Source organism: Labrus bergylta, chromosome 13 (assembly GCF_963930695.1).
Source record: "Labrus bergylta chromosome 13, fLabBer1.1, whole genome shotgun sequence".
Taxonomy (NCBI): Eukaryota; Metazoa; Chordata; class Actinopteri; order Labriformes; family Labridae; genus Labrus; species Labrus bergylta.
This window is the reverse complement of record NC_089207.1, coordinates 2,340,278-2,363,416: the sequence shown is the minus strand read 5'-3', so window position 1 is coordinate 2,363,416 and position 23,139 is coordinate 2,340,278. Positions and strand designations below refer to the sequence as shown.

Here is a 23,139-nt window from a genome sequence, read left to right as displayed (position 1 = left end):
GCCCAGTACAGACCTTGTTGCTGTGAATCATAGGCTGGGCGTCCTGGGGGTCCCGGGGAGCCTTGGTCTCCAACTGGGCCCCTCTCTCCTTGTGGACCCTGATCACCAGGAGGACCAGGAGGACCTGGAAAACATGAATTAGTGGCATCAGAGCGACAGGTTTTCTCAGACATCACATTCTCCCTGCTTTAATCCATCTTAATCTCTACCTGTTTCATCCTTTTTGAATAAACTGTAATAATAGTGATTGTGCTTTTTATTAAACATGACTGTGGTCTTGAAACCTTTTGCTTTTCTTCCTTTTTTTTATATTATTTGGAGGATGTGTCCTACATCTGTCCCTTTTTAGCCCAGATGAAATGGACCCTTCATTTTGTCCCCAATTATCATTTTCTATTATTTGGACTTTCCCTCACCAGCTTGTCTGCTGCGTCCTGCTGGATGAAAGAAGCTCTTTTATTCCTTAAAGCTCACTGAGTTTATCAGCCGTCATCACTTCCATATTTATCTCGTGCATCTTGAACATCTGATTTTTAGCTTTGTGTGGTGAACTTTGGTAATGTCACAACTTTCCCATCAGAGTTTCACTTCAAGTCTGTGACACTTTGAGTCCATGTCAAGGGTTGTCATACTGACGCTCATTTTCTCTTTTTATTGCCTGGTCTCTTTTCTTAGTAGTTATGACTTACCTCCTGATGACCATGGCCAGTTCCCAGATGGAATCAGTTCTCCTGCATCTCCTCTGATTCCCTAAAAAAACCCCATTAAATCAGTCATTTAGAAGCAGCAGTTTCACTCGTTGTTTTAATGCCTTGAGTATTAAGATCAGGAGCAACTGGATGAGACCGCAGGCAGGATGTGAAATGACACACTTCTTATTTTTGTCATGTTGAGTCATGTATTTGTTTCTTTCCATTTGTGTTTAGTTTCACAATGACACAGATTGGATTGGACTTAGGTCTTCAGAAATGATGATGTTGTTATTATTTTTAATGATCTTGGTATCATCATAGTACGGTAATGATGGCTGACATTTAGTTTTGTTTTGTGTCTGAGTTGACTGTAAACCAGTTTAAAGAATTACGAGTCAGCTGTAGTTTGACTCTGTACCTCAACTTTAAAGAATGGCTGAACACCAGGGAAGCTACAGAAGTACTTTACGAACACAACAAACTGTTTCTGACTTGTGATCAGAGTTTAAACCGTCTGAAACTTTCAGTAGCCTTGAAAATGTTCAAATCCGTTTATTTCAAACTAAATGAATCAATATGATGTCAAGTCTCATAAAAGCTCTTCAGGAATAAATTATTGAATAGATATGAGCTGGAGCAGTGACTTTCTGTTTTTATATTTGGTTGTTTCTTGGCTGATGGTCTTGGTTAATCTGTTTCCGTTATTTTTGTTGTTGTTTTGTCTAAAAACTGAATTTGTTTTGGCCAACAAGTCCAACATCATACACTGATTGATGAAAACATTTTTACTTTTCTGTGAATAATGCACAAAATTAAGAAGGGGTAGGACCAGAAAAGGTTTTAACTTCTTCCTATCCCTTTTTGAACATGAACTATATTATTTGAGTTATTTATTTGTTGCTATGGATCATGAGGATCCAGTTTGTTTTGTTTTTTTCCTTTTTATTTTGTGTTTGTATTTTCTTAACATGTTCAATAAATTGACTAATAATAAATAAAGCCTATGAAATATTCAAAGATATGGTTAACAATGCAGTTTCATTTGATGTGAATATTCTGGATGTCTTAATATATTCATGTTTTTAGAATCTCCTCTGAGACAGAATAAAGTTCTGTGGGCTTGAAAAATGTTCCTTTACGGTAAAATCCCGCAAACTGTCTAACTTGCAAACTCAACATGTATTGGCAACTTTTTGGTAATAGACCTTCATCAGGCAAATTAAGGTTTGCCTAACATTGCCACTGCTAGACAGTGTGTGGGAATTTACCTCTAAGTTTTTGAGCACATTGAACTCCTACGCATCCAACTTATAAAATGGATGTGCAAAAGTTTTTTCTATTTACAAAAATGTCCAATATTTGTACTTTTGTACAAATAGGGAAAATTGAGACTCAGATTAGAATTAAAGGCTTCTCTTGATAAATTCTTATCCAACAATCCTATTCATCAAAATGTCCCCTTTAATAGAAATAAAATCCAATATCAAAGAATAATATATCTTGTTTTTTAAATGTATTTTTTGTTATTTTTGCCTTTGAGGAACTTTCAGTTTGTGTTGATTTTGGCGCCCCCCTGTGGACAAAGCAGTATTATCTCTGCTGATTTATTTTATCCTATCCTGGATAGGTGATGTTTTCTGACAAATAATCTCAGCCTGCTTTTTTGGAACAGTTGAACATTATACGTGGGAATATTTGCTGTAGAAAGTTTGTTGTAGTGAATCTTTATGCTCATAGTCTTTTTTTTCTTAATTAGATATATAGAGGCATCAATAGAAACTCCTCACACCGGCTTAAACTATGACTGACGTATGAATTTTAGATTCACGTGTAGGTGTTGAGATGTTTTGAGCATTATAATGAAGTTTATTTTTTACCTTCTGACCATCTCTGCCTTTTGGTCCTTGATCACCAAGATCACCCTGAAAATAAAGAGATTATTAAGAAATCATTTAACATTTAAATGTCATGATTAATTAATAATGAACCATCTCTAATTGTTTACACAGCATTACCCTTGGTCCAGGTCTCCCATCTGCACCAGGAAAGCCCTTGAAAAACATACAAAAAAAGTTCATTATGCCTTTATAACATGTGATGGAGGACAGATTGTGGTTGAAATGTGCCTGTGCTTACCCGTGATCCTGGTATCCCCTTTATGCCAGTCTCTCCTTTGTTGTCCGCCTAAAATAAACCAGAGAACAAGGATTGATAAGCTGAAGTGATGAGGTTGAGGTGTTTTTTTTAAATGTATGTAAATGTGAATAATCTTCTACAAATGTTCACATACCAGATCTCCTATTTCTCCTTTCTGACCTTTCTCCCCTTGAGGCCCAGTAGGTATCTAACAGAACCGACATGCAGGATGTTATTGGTATATATCACTGTAGACATGATTTTAAATTATAAATTAGATAGACTTTTTCTCATTTCATCACAGCAGGTTCACGAGTAAAGAGGAACATGTTTTGCAGAAGTACACACCGAAGCGGGCTGAATCAACGGATGAGTAGATGAGTTTCCTGGTTCCCCCGGTTGTCCGATGTCCCCCTGTGGACGTAAGTAGAAAGTACAACAAAAGTCATCCCTCTCATTCAGATAGATGCAAAAAAAAAAGCTCAATTATAAGTGACAATTGCAAAACAATTCAAACTTTGCCAAACTTACAGAAGTAATCGCAAAAAATACTTAAAATATTTGTTATGCAGAAAAACTTCCAGGGATGTGATGTGACAAAATACGTGTGATATTTGGTAGATTATGAATACATTTAATGTGATTTCTAAAAAGCTTTTTTACTGCAGCTGGATTATTTAACAATACATCAAAAGAAGTTGTGGGGAGAATTAAAAAAAACAAGTTTGACACACAAATCTGTTATAATTTTTTTAATTATCATATTCCGACTCTACGATGTTGATTTTAAACGGAACAGATCATTTAGGACCTAAACACATTCAGGATTTCTCAGAACAGCTTAATTTTAAAACAAACAGAGTACACTTATAGATCTGAGCGTTCATGTATCACTCACCTGGCTCCCTTTAAGTCCCTTGAGCACTGTGGTCATGGTGCCCTAAACAGAGAAACAATACACGATTGATGCTGAATCTACCAATCAAACTCATTACTTCATGTTGTGTTTACACAGTTACACTATGTCTGATACAAATGACTGTTACCTTCGGTCCTCGGGGACCTGGAGGCCCTGGGGGACCCTAAAAGAAAACACAAACAGGATCCTGATAATCGTGATATTAAATGTAGTTATACTGAAGAAAAAAGGTATTAAAGAAATGGCACACACACACACACACACACACACACACACACACACACACACACACACACACACCACACACCTTTGGTCCTGCGATGCCTCTGTTACCCTGCCATCCTGAGTTTCCTTGTGGCCCCTGAGAGAAATCAAATGAACGAGAGTAAATGGAAAAGATTTGAACAGAAAAGCTTTTAGGAAACAGGAAATACAACAATATGATATGAAACAACAGATAACTGGTCACAGATAGAAAGAAACCATTTGAACAGTGAGTCTTACAATTATACCGTTTCCCCCCGGTCTGCCTGGATCTCCCTGTGGAGAGAAATCAGAAACGATCAAGTCAGTGAGATTAATATTAAATTGTTATAACAATATAATAATGATAATAACTTTGTTTATATAGCACCTTTAAAAACAAGTGTTTACAAAGTGCTGTGCAACACGACAACAGAACAGAGATCAACAGAGAGGGCAAAATTGTAAAAATGTAAATAACAGGAATAATATTCAACAGGCAGGTATGGAGAGGCAGTTAAATACAATGAAGGAAAATTAGTTTAAAATCAACCAGGAGAAAAATTGAAGGAGAGTGGGACGACATCACATCACAGGCTGTAAACACAGAATGAAGAGAAAAAGAAGAGATAAACGGGACATTGGTTAAATGAATAAAGCAACAGAGAGCGGAAGAGTTAAACGACAAAAAGAGTAGGAATTTAAAAAGACTAAGAGCAGTAAAGTGAAGACAGGAAGGGATACATTTAAAGGCTAAAACATTTAAAGAAGAGAAAGATAAAAAAGGTTAAAAGCAATAAATTAATAAAAGAAAGGGATAGATTTTTAAAGGAGAAATCACATAAAACAAGTCTATAAAAGTGAGTTTTAAGACACAATGTGAGGCTGTGAATGCAACTTTATGAAAACCAGGAGAACTTGTCCGCTCCTCTTTCTCACCCTGAAACGCTCCATGAACACACTCAGCTCCAGAGAATCTCCCTTCTCTCCCTTCCTGCCTGATTGTCCCTGAGAGGTGAAAACAAACATAAAAATACAGAATGACACAAATCAATGTGAAATGAAAAGTTAGTCATGGTTTATAGATCCCAAACTCTAACCTGATAACCAGGTAAGCCGTTATAACCCGGTTGCCCCGGTGAGCCTGAATCTCCATTTGTCCCGTTACAGCCGTCAGCGCCTGGTTTTCCTCTGGGGCCGGCTTGTCCCGGGTGTCCCTTCAGAGAGAGGCCGTTGAATCATTCAGAGGATCTCACAGGCAGGATCAACTCAACATACTGATCTTAATTTACTGAACTCACCGGAATGCCATCATTTCCAGAAAACCCCGGAACTCCGGTCATACCCTGTGGAGACACAAAAATCACACATTAACAACAAGAGGACAAACAAGGCTGATACGATTTTTATCACTCAGACAACAAAACCGAGGAATACTTTACCACATTTCCTTTAGGACCGATGTTGCCGCCATGTCCACGGTCACCTTTCTGCCCCTTCTGTCCCTGGATGCCTGCATCACCAGGTCGCCCTGAAGGCCCCCGGAAGCCCTGGTTGCCAAGAGGACCAGGGGGACCCTGAGATTGGATGTGGATTTAGAAAAATTATTTATTATTAATTATTATTTCCTCAGCTCACGGATGAAATACATGAAACAAACTGTCATATGCTGCACATCATGCATTTACAGTTTGGAGCAGAATAAAGAAGAAATCAGAAATCTGTTGATCTTTATTAGTCCTTAACATCATGAATTCTGAAAAGTTGATAAAATGCTAAGCTAACGTTGGTGATACAAAAACTAAATGATCTGAAAAATGAGAAGAGAAGATTAGATAGATATTTAAGAACCCAAGTATCACAACAATGCAAACAGAAGAAACAACAAAACCAGAGAACTATCAACCTAAAGCACTTCCTAAATTAAACTTGAGCATTTCTGCCGCCCTGTATTTTATGATTGCATCACAAGGGGGAGACAAACGTCTTTTTTTTCTAGAAACATCCTCTTCTTCTGATCTTTACACCCATCTGGTGGTCAAACACTGTACTTAAAAATGTCCTCTTCAGAGAGAGCTGAAATCTACATCGCCCTGTGATTGACTGGCAACCAAGTCAGGGGTGTACCCCACCTCTCACCCAATGACAGCTGTGATTGGCTCCATCGAGATAATGGATGGCTGTATGAAATATACATATACATGTTAATACAAGTTATTCAAGTAAGAGAAGATGTTGTCACTTGAGATAAAGACAGTCATTGTTCCCTTTATAAAACTAAAGATCAAACATGAAAACTCTAAAGAGTGAAGGGCTTTCTATAGAGGAATTTAATTGCTGTCTTTTTGAAACTGCAGATAGCTCAAATACCTGCAGGTTAAATATAACAGTTAATAGATTAAGACACTCAGAGTGATGAAAGAGAGAGGACAGGCAGGCAGAATCTGGAAGCAGCTGTTTCAGTTTGTTGTATGCTTCAGTTCTTCAAGTCTCTGCCTCATTTTTTAAAACATTTCATTTATCAACAAATATAAAGATAGATTTGTGTCGGTCTGCAGTAAAGCATGAGTCCTCTCTTTGCCGTCTTCTGTATCACAGATGCTGTTGCAAGTCGACAAGAAAAAAAGGCAAGGACACAAGCATAAAGAAGTGTGTTAAAACGGGCTCAAACTGAAAGATTAGGACGAACAGATGCCCCCCCAAAACAGACCATATCTAAGAGTTCCTCAGAAACAGGATGTGTTTTTTAGAGGTACTGCCAATGAAAGACGTCTGATCCAACCTTCACAACAGACTCTTCCCCTCTGTCGCCCCCCGGTGGTGGAATGAACTTCCAAACTCCATGTGATCTGCAGAGTCCCTCTGCACCTTTAAGAAAAAGCTAAAGAGCCAGCTCTTTCATGAATACCTACTAACTTAATGATGATGGTCTCCATATTATTGATGATGATGATGGTAATGACGATGGTTTTTGTTTGATAACGACGACTTATAAGATGGTTTCTATACTGATTAGAGCTCTCAAGAACTGCCCTCAATGTTGTGCTTTGCCTCTGGTCACTTCCTGTCAGCACCTGTGTGTCCAATCAGACTCAAAGCTGATCGTTTGCTCTTACTGACATTGTTCCCTTTTTTCTAGATCCTTGCTTGTGTTGTTCTTACTCTCTGATGTACGTCGCTTTGGAGAAAAGCGTCTGCTAAGTGAATTTTAGGTACTGGACATAGCCAGGGAGAACAGCTACAGAAGAGTCTCTGGAATAATTAATGAAAAAGTCCAAGGACAAAAGAAATAACAATAAAAAAAAACATGCAAGTGGAAAGACAAGATGGGAATGGGTCAAGTATGCACGGCATGGGAGTTCATGGGGTCAGTAAGTGATGACCTCTGAGGTTTTAGGCTCTGACAGAGTTCCTGTGAGAACCAACAAACACAGAGATGTTGTTTGTCCCCACGCGGAAAGAAATGCTCTTGGCCTTGTTGTTTTAAGTGTCTCGAAGGAATGACTTAACACTGCAGGGAGCCAAAATAATGTCAGACAACAATTTAAACACGCATGCAGACAAATCCCGGGCAGATAAGTGTGAGATAAAAAAGGCCTCAGATGCATGTATGTGTGTGTGCGTGGTGGAGCTTTGTCTACTGGAACAGAACAAGTGTGTTTTGTCTTCTGCTTCGTCTCGACCCTGCAGCAGCTGCATATAGAGCACACATCAGACACACAACAGTGCTGTCAAAACAACTCAAACTCCATGACGACCAGGCGGGAAGCTCTCATCAGGGTGAGCGCTGAATTTCTACATTCATACATAAAAACTGCAAGAAGAGTGGCCCAATCAACATTAATATGCTCAGACAGGAAACAATTTGCCACAATAGAGTCGCTATTCTGATTCTGCAGTACTTCATATAACAGAGAAAACAAAGTCAACCTTAAATAAATAGAAAGGCAGGAATCCCCACAAAAAGCCTTAAAAACTCCTTATAATATATAATAATGAAGCCCAGTTGACCGAGGGACCCATCTGTCAGACAGAGGACGTCTATCAGATTCACTGCACGGAACAGAGCTTTGAAATTGTCTGTAACCGAGCTCAACTTGTACGCTTTAAACATAACACTTTGACGTTTAGCTTGTAGAACATTTGCAAATATTAGCTTGATAAGATGAAAAAGCCTGACAAACTTTTCTGACTCTTGAGTAATGTAAAACAGTGTGTCCCGATGTGTCATCATTTCACCCCTAAGACCAGATCACAACAGAGACCTCTAATCCTTTTCCTCCTTATTTATTCTTTGAATCAATAAAAAAAATACTCAAGAATCAAGATCATAGATTTTATTTGATCCTGCAGCCAGTGTCCTGAACAATCAAAATGTCCTCTTATGTTATGTTCATTTACAACACTTGCACTCAAGTATTGTAAATCATAATTTGTGTATAAAGCAAATTAATCAAGCAGACTTATTTTCTATAAAGACAAATGATTTGGCCAATTGAACAATTTTCATTATACTTAGAGGGAGTAACAGAGGGGAGGCTTAAAGATGGATGAATCTGTTTTAGTGTAATCAAAGAGTCGTATATCTGAAATAATCTGTGTGTTTGTATGTTTATGTGCAGGTGTGTATGGAGGTGTGTATGAAGGTGTGTATGGAGGTGTGTATGGAGGTGTGTATAGAGGTGTGTATAGAGGTGTGTATGGAGGTGTGTATAGAGGTGTGTATAGAGGTGTGTATAGAGGTGTGTATGGAGGTGTGTATGGCTGTCAATAGACATGAAAGGGCTGTATGGTTGTGTATCGTGCACTTTGGGTTCTTTTCTGTTGAATTGTTTTTAATTATTTTTGGTATTTTGCATCTGTTATATTCTTACTGTTGTTAATGTTTTTCTGTGTTTAGTTTGCTTTGTTCTTGTTTTTGCTGTTTGTCAAAGCACTTTGTAAACCTGTGTTTTTAAAAGGTGCTATATAAATAAAGTTATTATTATTATTATTATAAATAGACTGTAAAAGATCCTTGTCTGAAGTACTTCTATGGTACACTACTGGTTTGTATCTTTCTACATGACATTAAAACATTGCTGATAAATACCTTCTTCTTCTTTCTGACGTGTGTGTGTGTGTGTGTGTGTGTGTGTGTGTGTGTGTGTGTGTGTGTGTGTGAGTAGACTTAAATCATTAAGAGCTCAAAACACTGCATCTACTGTTATCATTAAAAAAAAGAAAGTACCCCCCCGACCTAAAACATCACTTCTCAGTCTCAAAATTCTTTCAATGAAAAACGTTTCATTTTGTCAAACACCCCTCACCCCCAGCACACACACATTACACACTCCTACCTTTACTTTGAGGGCTACTTGTTATAATTGATTGATTGTTTCCATGACCTCTCTCCTGAGCTCACCCCCCCCACAAACACTTTAATTACCAGTCCTCCACAGCTTCACTTCCTTCACTCCCCTCTCTTATCTGCTGACTTCCACCCATCCAACTCTCCTCTTAACTTTCAGAGTGCTCCCACATTCTCCAGCTTCTCTTCTTCACCTCTCTTTTCTTGGTATTCTTAACCTTCCTGTCCCTGCTGGGTGGAGAGCGACAACAAGTAAACTAATAAATCAAGAGTGGAGGAAAGAAGTGCAGAATAAAGATGAAACCATTAGAGGCACAGAAACTTTTTAAATCTATCGTAGTACAGGGTTCCCACTCTTTTCCAGGACATTTTCGGCGATGACCGAGCTGGTATGACAGTCCGTGATCGTGCCACACCACACAAGGTTAACCACACCCACTGTGAGCTACCGCTACAAAGGTATGTTGATGTGCTGACCTCAAACTAGGGGTGCAAAAATGCAAATGTTCTCTAATCGATGACTCTTCCCGTTGTTAAAGCGAGTACTCAAGTAATCGTTTTTTGTTTTTTTTTCTGTGATACTTTTCCCCCACAGGAGGCCCCGCCCCCAACTATGACGCGATGCCGACTGTATCTATTGATTAATTTGAATCTTCAGGATTTTAATAATTTAGTAATAAGCCTACTTTGTATTAACGTTCAAATTAGGACATTTCTGACTTCAACAGACAGCAAACCTCAAATAAACGATTAGTTTTTCTCTTTTTGTGAAGGATCTTTTCGCTCCATCCTCTCAACTAAATTGTAAATAAATATCCACTTTTGACACGAGGAGGAGGCGGAGCCATAACATTATCTATAGACTTCCATTCAATCTGCGTTGTGGATTAATGTAACAAATACTTTTATTAACGTGCGGCGATGAAAATGTCCAACCCTGTAGGAGAGTGTTGGAATAATTTTCCAGGACAACAATTAGTCAACTGTTATCCAGGTTTTCCAGGACGAGTAGGAACCCTGATAGTAAAATACTGAACTTGTGTTAACCCTGAAATCTTGATCGGAGGAAGCGCAGGTCTCTTCAAAGTCAAACAGACATGTTCTGGAATCCACTACAGGACATGCATGTCTGTGTAGGTCTGCGTTCCTCTCTGTCTTTGAAGGCCGGTCATGACTTTACCAGATTATGAAGCTCAAGGGACACACGTTTTTTTAACTGTAGCTGTCTGAGCCTCCTTGTTTTTCTTCCTGTCACAGCTTGCTAACGTCATATCTTCAGCGCCTTGTCTCGTGAGCTTCATAATAGGAAACGTCGAGCCATGAGTCAGTGGCCCAATCTACTGAAGACCACAAGGGCAAGAGGAGGAAATGAGGTAGATCACAGCTGACCCATGATCTCAGAAGGTTTGACCTCTGGATGGAGACATGAAGCTTTTTGTCCCAAAGACAGTCGAGTCAAGACATTTTTTACATGTCGAGCCTAAAAGAAAAACAAAGCAAGGATGTCACAGGATGCTTTAAAGTCTGTGCACAAATGTCTTTCCTGGCTTTCTTCAACTTTCAGTTAAGATGAAAACAAAAAAAAGTTAGAAAAGTTAGAAAGGCTTTATGTATTCATTCGTGGTGCAATGAGCACAGCTAACCCACACATCATATGGATTACCCTTTACTGTTGTGAGCAGACAGAAAGCAGACAGTAAGAGGGTATAAGTAGTGTGTGTAGACACTATGAAGATCTGCTGTACAACTAAAGCCCGGCTCACAATAAAGGAGATTTAAAATCCCATTTTGAATTGGGGTAGCATCACAGATGTAAAGGAGAAACTTAAAGGGACACTTCACCCATTAATCTTTGTATCATTAGAAACCTGGTAGTATTTTTGAATGCTCGTGCATCCCGCCCTCATTTTCCCCTGAGATGAGAAATCTTTGTATTTCTGAGTCTGAAAAGGAGCTTCCAGTGACGCAAAATGACGATTTTTGCGTCACTGGAAGCTGTTGCGGTTAGCGCGGTGAAACTGCAACGCTAGTTCTTCATATTTTCCACCACTGAAGCGACCATATAGATATATATAACCGTCTCGTGGCTATATTGCTGCCCGCTGCCAGCTCAGCAGCCGAGACATGAGGCCTGCCTGTCGGCGGCGGTGAGGACGAGGAGCTGGGGCGGACTGGTAGTGTCTGTGCTCTCACTGTTTGTCTATGGACTCAGACATAGAGTCTGTTTTCTGACAGGAATTTCCAAGATCAATTCTGTAAGAAATCTCTGAATCAGTTGAGGAAACGGTCTCATGTGATGAAGTAAATATGTCTGTAAATGTTTTTATTTCTATATTTCTACTGCTATACTGTATATTTTGAAGAAACTGTAACGATGGAATTTCCCTCTGGGATTAATAAAGTATTTTTGATTCTGAAATAGAGGACCTTAGTGGGAGTGGCCTGCGGTGATGTGCATTCTGGGATTTGAGCCAAAAAGACACTTCCTGCCTTTTCTCAGCCAAGAAGGCACCAACTTCAAAATGTATTTCACATTTCTACATATGAGCCAATGTCAATACAGATTCATGTTTCAACGGGTGAAGTGTCCCTTTAACAGATATTCGTAAATAAAAGGTGTTAAAGAAAGCGGATATCTCACAACACATAAGGGTTATTGGTTACAGACTGGAGGAAAGACTATAAAAAGCAATAAAACAGCGGACTTTCCCACACTGCTCAGCCAACTGGTGTCTGCTTTTTATCCCATCACCTCTCACCTCATTTCAGGGGCATAAAACACCACACACACACACTCGCACAGAAACACTGGCTATAGGTGAACAAAGGGACCAAGGGGGACGGTGTGGGGTGATGCTGATAGTGAATACAATTCCTCTTTTCTTTTTGCAAGAAGCCAACAATAATAAAAGAAACAACAATTTTAATATAAATGTGAAGTCACTTCTCCCTAATCCCATTTCTACCACAGAATTATTTATCTTTTCCAAGGATGAACCTTGACTTTAAGATTCTCTTGATCACTGACAAGAGCTGCCTCTTTTGCAGCTGCAGGAATGTGTGAGGGATGATTTTGGACACAGTCTCTTCGTCAGACTTGTGACGCGAGAGGCCAAATGACGGACGATAAAGCCGAGGCTTACCGCTGAGTTAATCCAAACATCCAGACCGAAGAGTTCATTGAATGTCAGGATGCTGCCCAGGAGAGGGAGCTGGATGGAGCTTCATCACAATTAAGTCCAGTCTTAAGTTCTTTTAAAGGCTTTATATGTGATTTTTTTGATCCATGTTGTGTTAGCATGCTAATGCTAGCGATCTTTATTATGCTGGTATCTTCACACTGCATGTAAATTTACCTGAAATGAGTGTGATCTAGAAACACAGTTAAGCAGTGAGTACAGTATGTTATTCTTCTTTTCTCTAGTCCCTCAATTAAACAACTTTTATACACGAGGGGAGGAGTCAGCCGGCCGTCCAGGCGATGTAAACAAAGTGAAGATAGGACTCTGAAAACTCTGAAAACATCACAGACAGTGGGACTCGGGTGTTACACCCATTGTAGACAGTCATAACTCACAGAGTTATTTTCAGAGGATATACTTGATTTCTACATTTAAGTGTTAAAGATCACATAGAAAGCATTTAATGTTTTTAGTCTAAACATGTTTACTTTGTTTTCCCTACAGTATCTGTCCATCTACAGTATCTGTCCATAGTAAGAGCTTTTCCTACAGTTGTAAGTAGAGCTGTATTTCTTTATTGACATATTTACTGCGTTCATTTTGTAAAATATTCAAGACGTGCGACCCATACCAAGAAATCTCTGGGAAAACCCTTCCACTCAGCATAAACCCTCTGTCCTCCCTCTGTGTGGACGCGGGTGTGTTTGTATTTCTCATTCCTGAAACACAAATCTATTAAAAGTCCCCCCCCCCCTGCCTGACACCATAAATTTTATCTGGACCCAGACTGTCCCCGGGGGGTGGACGGTTTGGGAATGACCACAACAGGATGGGAACACGCAGCCCAGTGCAGGAACCTCTGACCTCAGAGAGGAATAAAATAATTCAATAAACAACTGGGCGGAAGCACCCCTGTTATTCTATCTGTCTGTCTGTCCCCAAAAAACTGGGACACTGGAGGATGTTTTGTAACAGGAAAGAGTAACTGATGACATCGTTAATTCAAAGATAAAAAAAAGTGTCGACACAGATCTGATGACAGAAACACAGATAAGGCATGGAGTCACAAACAAAAACAATAGTTACATTCATTAATATTTAATTATATGAACTGAATGATGTTCATATAATTAACCGTCGCCCCAAATGGAGCCTGTTAATAACATAAGATGATGAAAATACAAACTGCTCCTCAAGTCATATTTCAGGGACCTTGAATTCACACTTTTTTCAAACCTAAAAATCTGGACGGCAAGCCCTCCAGTTGTGAATGTGTAAACTCTGTCTCCTCAGAAATAACACTGGAAGGAAGACTGATGCTATGCAGTGTGAACAATTATTCTGTGATGTCATCAGTGTGGGACAGATCACACAACACTCACTCATGTAAACTCCTCCTGATGAACTGAACCATGATGAAGGTCTCTGTGAGCTGCCTGATGAAGAGGTTCACTTTATTATCATGAGGGATGTAGACCAATGAACGTATGCTTTCTCTGCTCCCACTTTCCCTCTCTCCACAATTAATCTACTCTATACCTGTCCCATCAAATAAAAGCCAAAAAGACCACCCCCCCACACACACACACACACACACACACACACACACACACACATCCAATTTTTCTTCTTCAAAAAAAAACAATGATAGCAACAAAAATGAGCTGAATTGACTGATCCTGGAAGAAGTGGATTCCCTAAATAGTATTATTCTAATCTAGATTAAACTTTATGAATAATCTGGTGCTGCATATTTACACATCTGCCTTTGTAGAAAATCAGTGCATGAGAACTGTTAGAACATTTATAAGACATAGCATCCCTAATCCCTAAAGTCAAAACGTTGGAAGAATGACGGTTTGAACCAGCTGACAATCACTTTGAGCGAGGTTCCCTTTGACTTACTCAGCTCTTTTTTCTGAATAGATCTGCTTCCTGTAAACTAGAGAGGAGACAAGAACAAGAACGAAAGTAGAGAAAGAGGCTGAAGCTGAAGAAAGAAGAAAGGATGTCATGCTGAAAAGAATGAATTATGGATTATGGAAGAAAATGTGATAAATGGGCAGGAAGGAGGAGGAAGTGTTAAAGAGTGATTTAAAAAAAGGAAGAAAGGGAAAAAAAAAAGTGAAGAAGACTAAGACAGATTTACTGGATGTGAGGAAGGAAAGATGTTTCATTAGATATAGAGGGGAGAAGAGGAAGAAGTAGGGAACGAGAGAAATGGCGACGTATGGAAGGAAGAGAAAAGGCCAAAATGGTGAATTACAGAACATGAAATGTCTGCCCTTTTCTCTCAGACTCCCACAATCAGGCTCAGACACTTTGGTGGATTCGGTCCCACTCCTCTGTGACCCAGCTCACTCACATGTTTTTCTTGGATACATTTTTCTTGGACTAATTTCCTGAAGATCGACATCCCTTCTACATTATGCCCAGGGGGGAGACGGGGCTCAGCTCCCCTCGAGGGTTTAAAGGGGGGGGATATCAGAGGTTAGGAGGGAGGCCTGAGGGGGGGGGGACAAAGAGGGTCCTCAACTGGATGCCCTGTGGAGGACTCAGGCAGGATAAATAAACGGCTGGAGATGATGTTTAGATATCTATTAGAGTGTGTTTAGATCTCCTTGCTGAGGGTCAGGGGGTCAGATTTCCTGAAGCTCTGGCTGGAGGAAAACGGTCGCATAGTGCTGATCTAAAAGTGATATGTCGGATGTTGCAGGAAAAAATCTACACACAGGTGTAACAGCAAATGTTAAAAAATAGTATCTAATGAATAACTATCCATGGCCGAGATAAACCTACAAACAAATGAATGAAAACATCTCTCAGACCGGGTGCAAAAACACATTCCTCTGACTCATCTGCTTAAAATGTTGTGCGTCCGCAAAGAGAGAGAAAGATGAACTACTAAAGGGATAAAACACTTGACGTCGAGGCAAACATCTGTCATTTCTTGTCACTTGCTTTGTTTTTCATGGAGGTCTGCTCTCCTCTTTGTTTAGCAATCCAGATCCAGAGTGCGGTTTGGCAGCATTGGGACTCGGTTTACATTAGAATTAATGTGTTTAGACGGCCTGAGATAATTTTTTCTGAATGCACACATGTTGTCTTTCTCACAGATCACGTGCTCACACATGTGCCAAGAGATCTGACAGCATCCAGAAAGGATTCAGAAAGGGCTAATGACCGGTGGTGATACTAAGTGTGTGTGTGTGTGTGTGTGTCTGGGTCTGGATGTGCTGAGGGGTGTGTGTTGAAGATCAAGACTCAAAAGGGGGGGATCCCAGGCTGAGAACAGAACAGCTTGGTCCTCTAGTTATCCCAGGGGGTCTCAGGGGCCGGACACCTGTGCTATTGCCTCACGTTAGAGGAATGAGACGTCCCAGCACACACGTGTCTAAACAGGACACAGCTGCAGCCTGCATGTGTGTGTATGCGTGTGTGTGTGTGTGTGTGTGTGTGTGTGTGTATGTGTGACAAGTGAAATGTCTCAAATGAGGTGTTGCCCTCACCTCAGAGACCAACCACCTGTGAGCCTGAATGTCTGCACATAATGAAGTCCATGATGGGTGTGTGTTGCCTCTATAATCCCACAGTAACATTTATCACTGAGATTATAACTCCATCACAGCTTCCATACAGTCGATCGCCCAGCACGCACCGACCTCACTCGATTTCTGAAACAAAGCTGTTATGTGACATACCCAGGGGTACAGAGGTATGTATGGTCAATTTAATGGAGTGTAACACTTTAACACGCAATGGAACGGTGATAAAGTGTGAGAAAAAAAGAAGAAGAACAATTTGTTTTTTTTTGGTCGTTATAGAAATAATAATAATTTAGTGCTTCAAGGATTTGTTGATAGTCCATCAGAAGAAGAAAAATGCTGAATTTAACTTGTATCTAATGTTATGATGTAGTGTGCTAAAGATCAAATGTGCAACATATACACTGGCTGTTTAGCCACTCAAATGTTAAGCAATGCCATCTTTCAAAAAAAAAATCTAAATGAATTTGGCATTTAGGAATTGCCAAGGGTGGTTTTCAGTATTTAAGGACTACAGACTAAATAAACACTTTGTAAAGAAAAATTCAGATTATATTTGAGCTCCTCAAATTGTTTTCTAACACCAGCATTCTAATCTGCACAGCAATGTACACAACAAGCTAATGTTTGGAATATTTTCCATGTAAGGAGGTGTCAAGTAACGAAGTACAAATACTTTGTTACCTTACTTAAGTAGAAATTTTGGGTATCTATACTTTACTGGAGTAATTATTTTTCAGCCGACATTACATTACATTTGACATACTCCTCGTTACTCCTATTTCATTTCAGCTTGTTTTCATTCTGGCTTGTCATCGTTCAAAAAAACACACAAAAACAAAAAACCTATCCAGATAAATCGCGCCATCCGGATAGAGTGAATTTGATTGTGGTTGGATGAGAAGTATAAACATATACCCTTCTGACACGCTGTGGCGCGGCCTAAGCTTTTGTCCTTAACGGCATTTTTTCCCCCTTTACATTACTTTTACTTTTATACTTTAAGTAGTTTTGAAACCAGTACTTTTACACTTTTACTTGAGTTGATACTTCAACTTCTACAGAAGTCTTTTTAAACCCTAGTATCTATACTTCTACCTGAGTAATGAATGTGAATACTTTTGACACCTCTGACCATGTCTTAGTAAGGCATCTTAGTAACTTTTGTAATTTGATAAATAACATGTAAAACATTACATGTAACTTCAGAACTTCAAAGGCATTAATCTTTGTCATCCAAGGACCATGGACAGCTACATGGACAGATCCACCCACTTTCCCATAAATGGTGTATCAGGCATTTTAAACCTCCTAACAAAGTACTTTACAAAGAAGCCAAATATACAACAATGAACAGCAATGGGAAAATCCAAGTGTGGAAAACCAGATTTATATCGTAAATACCCAGCTGTGATCTTGGCCCTGACTGACGTGGAGTGCAGCCAGTTACATTATCTTAGGGGATACCCATGTAATCCTCAAGGCCTCATTCTGCACCCATCGACCCACTCAGCTGGCCCAGCCAACAAGCCAATTTTGCCAGTCTGGAAAAGTTTTTCAGTTCCCACATGGGGATGCAACTCCCACTGCAATTCCAGCTGCAGAGCACATTCCATTATAGTTTGCAAGGGAGCAAATCAGGGCAAAGGTCCGTGCATTGGATGTGCCTTACTGACTTAAGTTACTGCTGCTCAGGTGAAGATCTTGGTTATACATGCAAATTACATCAAGTTAATCATAACCATCCTTTTGAGAGGTAGAGGCTTCTGTTAACCTTGACCTCCTACAAGTTACAAATTATTAATTTAGCACAGGAACATGTCACACCTTTGCCATGAGAGACCTTGTTCCTGAGAGAAAAGTCTACATTAACAACATGCATTTCTCAGAAAAAGTGGAATTAAATATGAGTGGAGTTAGAAGAAATCTAATTGTTTCCTCTGCAACCGGCCCCCCGATGCACATTTCACAACCAGGCTTGATGGAGAACACATGGTGTTGCTGTGGTGACCCACAACACTGGTCACATTTTTCCTACAGCCCAGAGGACCTTTTCTGACGACCATAACGTTTCCCCACTGCTCCCTGCTTATTATATCTAGAGTATGTACTTGTGGTTGTACAATGTTTACAGCTTTCAAAGATTTAAACATTTGACTGACATGGAATAAATAGTACGACAGAGCATTAGGGCCATGTTACATTTTTTTTTTTCCAAATTTCGAGATTAAACTTGCAAATTTACGAGAATAAAGTGGAAAATTTACGAGTTTAATCTCGAAATTTGAAAATAATTTTCAATAAAGTGGTAAATTTATGAGTTAAATCTCGTATATTAACAAGTTCGAGGCCAGCCTGCCCGAAAATTATGAAAGTAGAACTCTTAAAGTCTTTAAAGAATAAAATAATAAAGTCGTTATTATAGTCTATATAATTGTACATTATCGTACATTTACAAGTTTAATGTCGTAAATTTATGACTTTAATCTCAAAATTAAAAAAAATAAAAATAATAATTGAACGTGGCCCTAATCCTCCGTCGTAAAATAGCATGTGTGTTTTGTCTTTTCAATAAAAGGGAGTTGAGGATTAAGTGTACGATATAAAAGAAAAAGCTTCTCAAGTTTATAAAATTTGCCATATTTTATTTTCCTTTTTCTGTTGTAATATGTTCAGTGATGAGGTTTAAAGGACGTCTAAGTCCCATGAGGCAACAACCTGCTAGCCAAAACATGAAACAGAATATCCTTTGTTACACTCACGCCATGTGCTTCTGACATGATAACACAGTCAGAGATATTAACAAGGCCAGTGTCTTCTGCCTAAATACACACAAGGCTGCACGAACACTGTTCAACTATTTCACTGTCTGATGTTGCAAGGTCTTAACTAATCTCTTCCTGCTGTAATACAGAAAAGATGATGATGAAAAAACACGCAATGTTTCTAGGAGAGTAATTTCCTCGTTGGTTAAAGGCTTTATATGCGTTTATATATATTTTTTGATCCAGCAGATGTCGCCCTTGAGCACCAGCATGAAACCAAAACAACTGGCGCTGCATTGTTGTGTTAGCATGCTAATGCTAGTGATCTTTATTATGCTGGTATCTTCACACTGCATGTAAATTTACCTGAAATGAGCGTGATCTAGAAACACAGTTAAGCAGTGAGTACAGTATGTTATTCTTCTTTTCTCTAGTCCCTCAATTAAACAACTTTTATACACGAGGGGAGGAGTCAGCCGGCCGTCCTTGCGATGTAAACAAAGTGAAGATAGGACTCTGAAAACTCTGAAAACATCACAGACAGTGGGACTCGGGTGTTACACCCATTGTAGACAGTCATGACTCACAGAGTTATTTTCAGAGGAGATACTTGATTTATATTATAATTAAGTGTGAAAAATCACAAATAAAGACTTTAAACAGAAATTCAAATTCAACCAATCCGACCAGTCTAAAATTAGAAAACACAATGAAAACAGTCAGAAGTGACCACAGTTCATGAAAATTGTCTGCGGGTGAACAATGTAACTTGGTATACTGAGTGTGGCTAACTTTAGCAGTGCTAGCATTGCCAGCTTTCACACTGCTCTGGTTGATTTGGCAATTTAACCGGACTCATCCAACAAACATTTTATCTCAGTTTTGTGGATCAAAACACTTCCTATGAGATGCTATCTGTTCACTGTGCTCGTTTACATCTGGGTAGTTTGAGCATTCATTTGACAAGCACAAAGCCGTTTGGCTAACTGAACCACTTACAAAAAAATGACCTTTCTGGATCACTCTGGCATATCTTCGAGGATCTCATGCATCGTCTAATCAAAAGTAGGCGTAATAAACATAAAATATACATTTTATGGATGGTTCCTGACTCTTTAAATATTAGGTATCACTCTCAAAAGAGAAACAATTGTCTTGAAGTTGAGCTTGGATGGCTGCTGTTCGGCCGAGGAGTTTAGGGGATGGATCAACAGTCTTTTGACAGACTTGACATGAAGGACTTGATCATTACTTTATCTTTAATTATAGTATTCACTGATTTAAGTATGCTCTCTAAGGTATGTGTGTACAGTATGTGTGTGATAGTGTGTGTCTTTTTGAAAAGAGATCCTCCTTTGTAACTCTGCAACAATGGCCCTCCTGTTCCCAAATGGCATCCAGCATCTTAAAATGTGAGAGGGAGCCACTTTTTATTGGCTCTTAAAGCTGGACCTCAGCTGGGTGCAGCACGGAGGGTCAAACTCGGCTTTCACAGTATATAGAAAAAAAGAAAGAGACGAGGAGAAGAATTTCTTTTGACTGTAGATACAGACTAAGATGTCATTGGAGAAGTATGCGATCTTGTGATGTCCACTTAGTAAATTATGGGGCACATTTTTGTGTCTAAGTGCTGCAGTGTCTGTGCCTTTTCTTTTTGTTTGATCTCCTGTCAAGATCTCCGGTTCATCTGTCAAAAGTGAACCAATATTAACCAACGTACATATTTAATGCTGTTTTTTTTCTAATAACAATGTTTGTAAATTTTGGTTGAACTGAATATAACCTAGTTATGATCTTGAGTTGATTTCTCTTCTGTTTAGGATGTTGTTTCCAGAAGTGGCAGGAATCTGTTTTCATAAAAAGACATAAACCCTATGCTAAATTTCCAGGAGAAACAGCAAGTAAAAAGCAAAGTTACCAGCTAGCTTTCAGTTGCTTTTGGGCAAACATTGGTGGAGACAAAACTAAGGCCAAAGAGAGGGAAGAGTGTTTCCAACACTTTCACAACTTAATAAAGTGATAGTCAATGTAACATCGATGTTGAACTGGTACTTTGTTACCGTGCCAAACCAATATTTGAACAATTATTGTGCCAAACAGTCTTAACATATCCATCTGTATCCCACGTAGGGCTCATTCAGAAGCTATATGAGGGGGAGTAAAAATCTAACAGACAACATGAGGAATGTGTGAGGTGTGGAGCTTTTACAGGCTAGTTAACAGTTTTGTTTCAACTCGGCATGACTTCAATGCCTCGCTAATTTATTTACAGGTTCACACCATTGCTGAGATATCTTTAAAATTCTTGACCCATGCACACTAAAAGCTACCAATGCCATATCTCTCCCAGTACATTACACACAAAAACAGCTGGGTGCTGTCAGACATCTCCCACTGCTCCCCAGCATTTATTTTCACACAGGACAAAAACCAGCCTGGAATCCCTTCTGAATTCCCCAAATCAGACAATCTAAGACAAGGAAAATCCTCCTGCACAAGAGTTTAAGTGATAGCAGCAGGTTTCAGCTTCCATCAACTCCCTTACACTCCTACACATGCATTCATATTGGTTCAGCAGTTGGTACTCCTTCAGTAATTGGCACGGTCAAGGTCAGAGTTTAGGAGGGAGAGACTATAGGAATGGAGACTTCTGATTGCAGCGTTGGCTTTAAGGGGCTTACAGAATATAAGCTGCCATTACAAATAATTTATCTTGGAGATATGTTGAGCTTTGATGCAAACTGGCGTTCTTTCATTGCCTGTAAATCAGTTCAATGACAATCTCTCATCCTAAAAGAATCCACTTCTATGACAAGAGATGAATCATGTTTGATCAAAGTTAGAGAGAACCGAAGCAAATGCAGCTCTCATTAGAGGAGTCTAGCCTGATTTAAGTCCAACGGGTTGCAGAGAGTTCATTTTATTCAAACCACACTGAATATTAAGAGTGTTTCAGAGGGTTTGCTAAACTCAAAATGTCTGCGTTATATTCACATCTTTTCTGTCAGGTGACAAAACTTGCATCTCAAAGTTGAAAAGAAAAAAATGATTTAGCTTAACTGTGAATGTCGTGCATTTCTGAGTTTTATGATTTAGTTTTTCATAGGTTTTATATTCCGTGAGACTTTAAAAGTGTAAAGCACTCCCAAAGTGTGGGTTGCGGCCCCCTGGTGGGCCGTGTGGGTAATGCAGGTGGACCGCAAGAACGCCCTCCTACAATTTTAAAAATAAAAGAAATATCACAATAATGAAGATTTACCATGAGTCAACCCTTTAGGTGATTAGTAAGGCGTGTCATGACTATTCATGGACATAATATCACATAATATTTTACTATCTGTTCAGTAAACTTTCCTGTCTATCTTGCCATAATATCATGTTGTCATGTCCAATAATTTACCCTAACTGAAAGTGATAGTTGTAGTCATAACTTTTTATTTTATAACGAGCCCCGGAGTCATTTTGTATTTCAAAGCGGGCCGCGGCAGTCTTAAGTTTTGGAAAGGCTGCTCTAAAGGTTATGTTCCTCCAAACAAAGCCAGAACCTGAAAACCACCAGAACATTTGGTCCTGTAGTGAAAATACATCTCAAGGGCTGTTTGATCTTTCTACAGCATGATTCTTCCCTGTGACGACAAACTGTCTCCGAGCAGCCAGGGAAGTACATGACAGTCATGGGCACTGGGTTCAGAGCTTAGGTACAAACTTGTTTTCATGGAACAAGGAAATCTTTGCCATTTATAGCTGCAGCCGAAACACACAGACGATCTTGTTCCCACAAAAAAAAAACAAAAAAAAACGAGACTGTCTATATTAAAAAAAGATCAGTGGACCGTCATTGTGCTCCGCTTCCTGAGGCGCGTGTCATTTCCTGTTCTGCATCAGCTCTGACGGCTTTTTCCCATGATGGAGAAGACTTCATCTCCATGTCTGTATAGAGTCTATAATGTTGACCCGATATGTCCCTCTGTCCCGGGTTCTCTATCGTTTTTTTCTCGCTGTGGCCTCTGTAAAGGTCGAGCAAAGACACTGAACTCATGGAGGTGAACGCTTAAGATTCTTTAAACCGTTGTTTCTCTTTCTCCATCAGACCCGGAGCCACTCCCTGTTTCAGAGAACTGAAGATGGAAAAAAATCCCAGCACACAATAGAGAGCATTGATCTGCTCAACATGTTTTCTGCTGCAGACTCAGGGCGCCTTGTGTTCTTTTTCTCATGCTGCCGGGTTTTTCAGGCGCGTTTAACAACACCACCTTATCCTGCAGGACCTGGGTATTTTATCCCTTTATTTTTTAAGAGTTGAACTT

The 23,139-nt window shown here is 39.4% G+C and overlaps 1 protein-coding gene across 3 annotated transcripts in view; it reads right to left on the bottom strand.

Annotated features, from left to right (window-relative positions):
* The window catches only part of col4a2 (collagen, type IV, alpha 2), a 67,993-nt gene that overhangs the window by 14,916 nt on the left and 29,938 nt on the right, over positions 1-23,139 (bottom strand). For all 3 annotated transcript variants that reach the window (XM_065962408.1, XM_065962410.1, XM_065962409.1), the window contains exons 5-19: positions 5,433-5,567; positions 5,292-5,336; positions 5,091-5,207; positions 4,930-4,998; positions 4,252-4,287; positions 4,055-4,108; positions 3,875-3,910; positions 3,727-3,768; positions 3,177-3,242; positions 2,983-3,036; positions 2,829-2,876; positions 2,708-2,743; positions 2,570-2,614; positions 690-750; positions 14-124 (exon numbers count right to left, since the gene is read on the bottom strand). In XM_065962408.1, the coding sequence (XP_065818480.1) occupies positions 14-124; positions 690-750; positions 2,570-2,614; positions 2,708-2,743; positions 2,829-2,876; positions 2,983-3,036; positions 3,177-3,242; positions 3,727-3,768; positions 3,875-3,910; positions 4,055-4,108; positions 4,252-4,287; positions 4,930-4,998; positions 5,091-5,207; positions 5,292-5,336; positions 5,433-5,567 (955 nt within the window). The remainder of the gene's footprint in view (positions 1-13; positions 125-689; positions 751-2,569; positions 2,615-2,707; positions 2,744-2,828; positions 2,877-2,982; positions 3,037-3,176; positions 3,243-3,726; positions 3,769-3,874; positions 3,911-4,054; positions 4,109-4,251; positions 4,288-4,929; positions 4,999-5,090; positions 5,208-5,291; positions 5,337-5,432; positions 5,568-23,139) is intronic.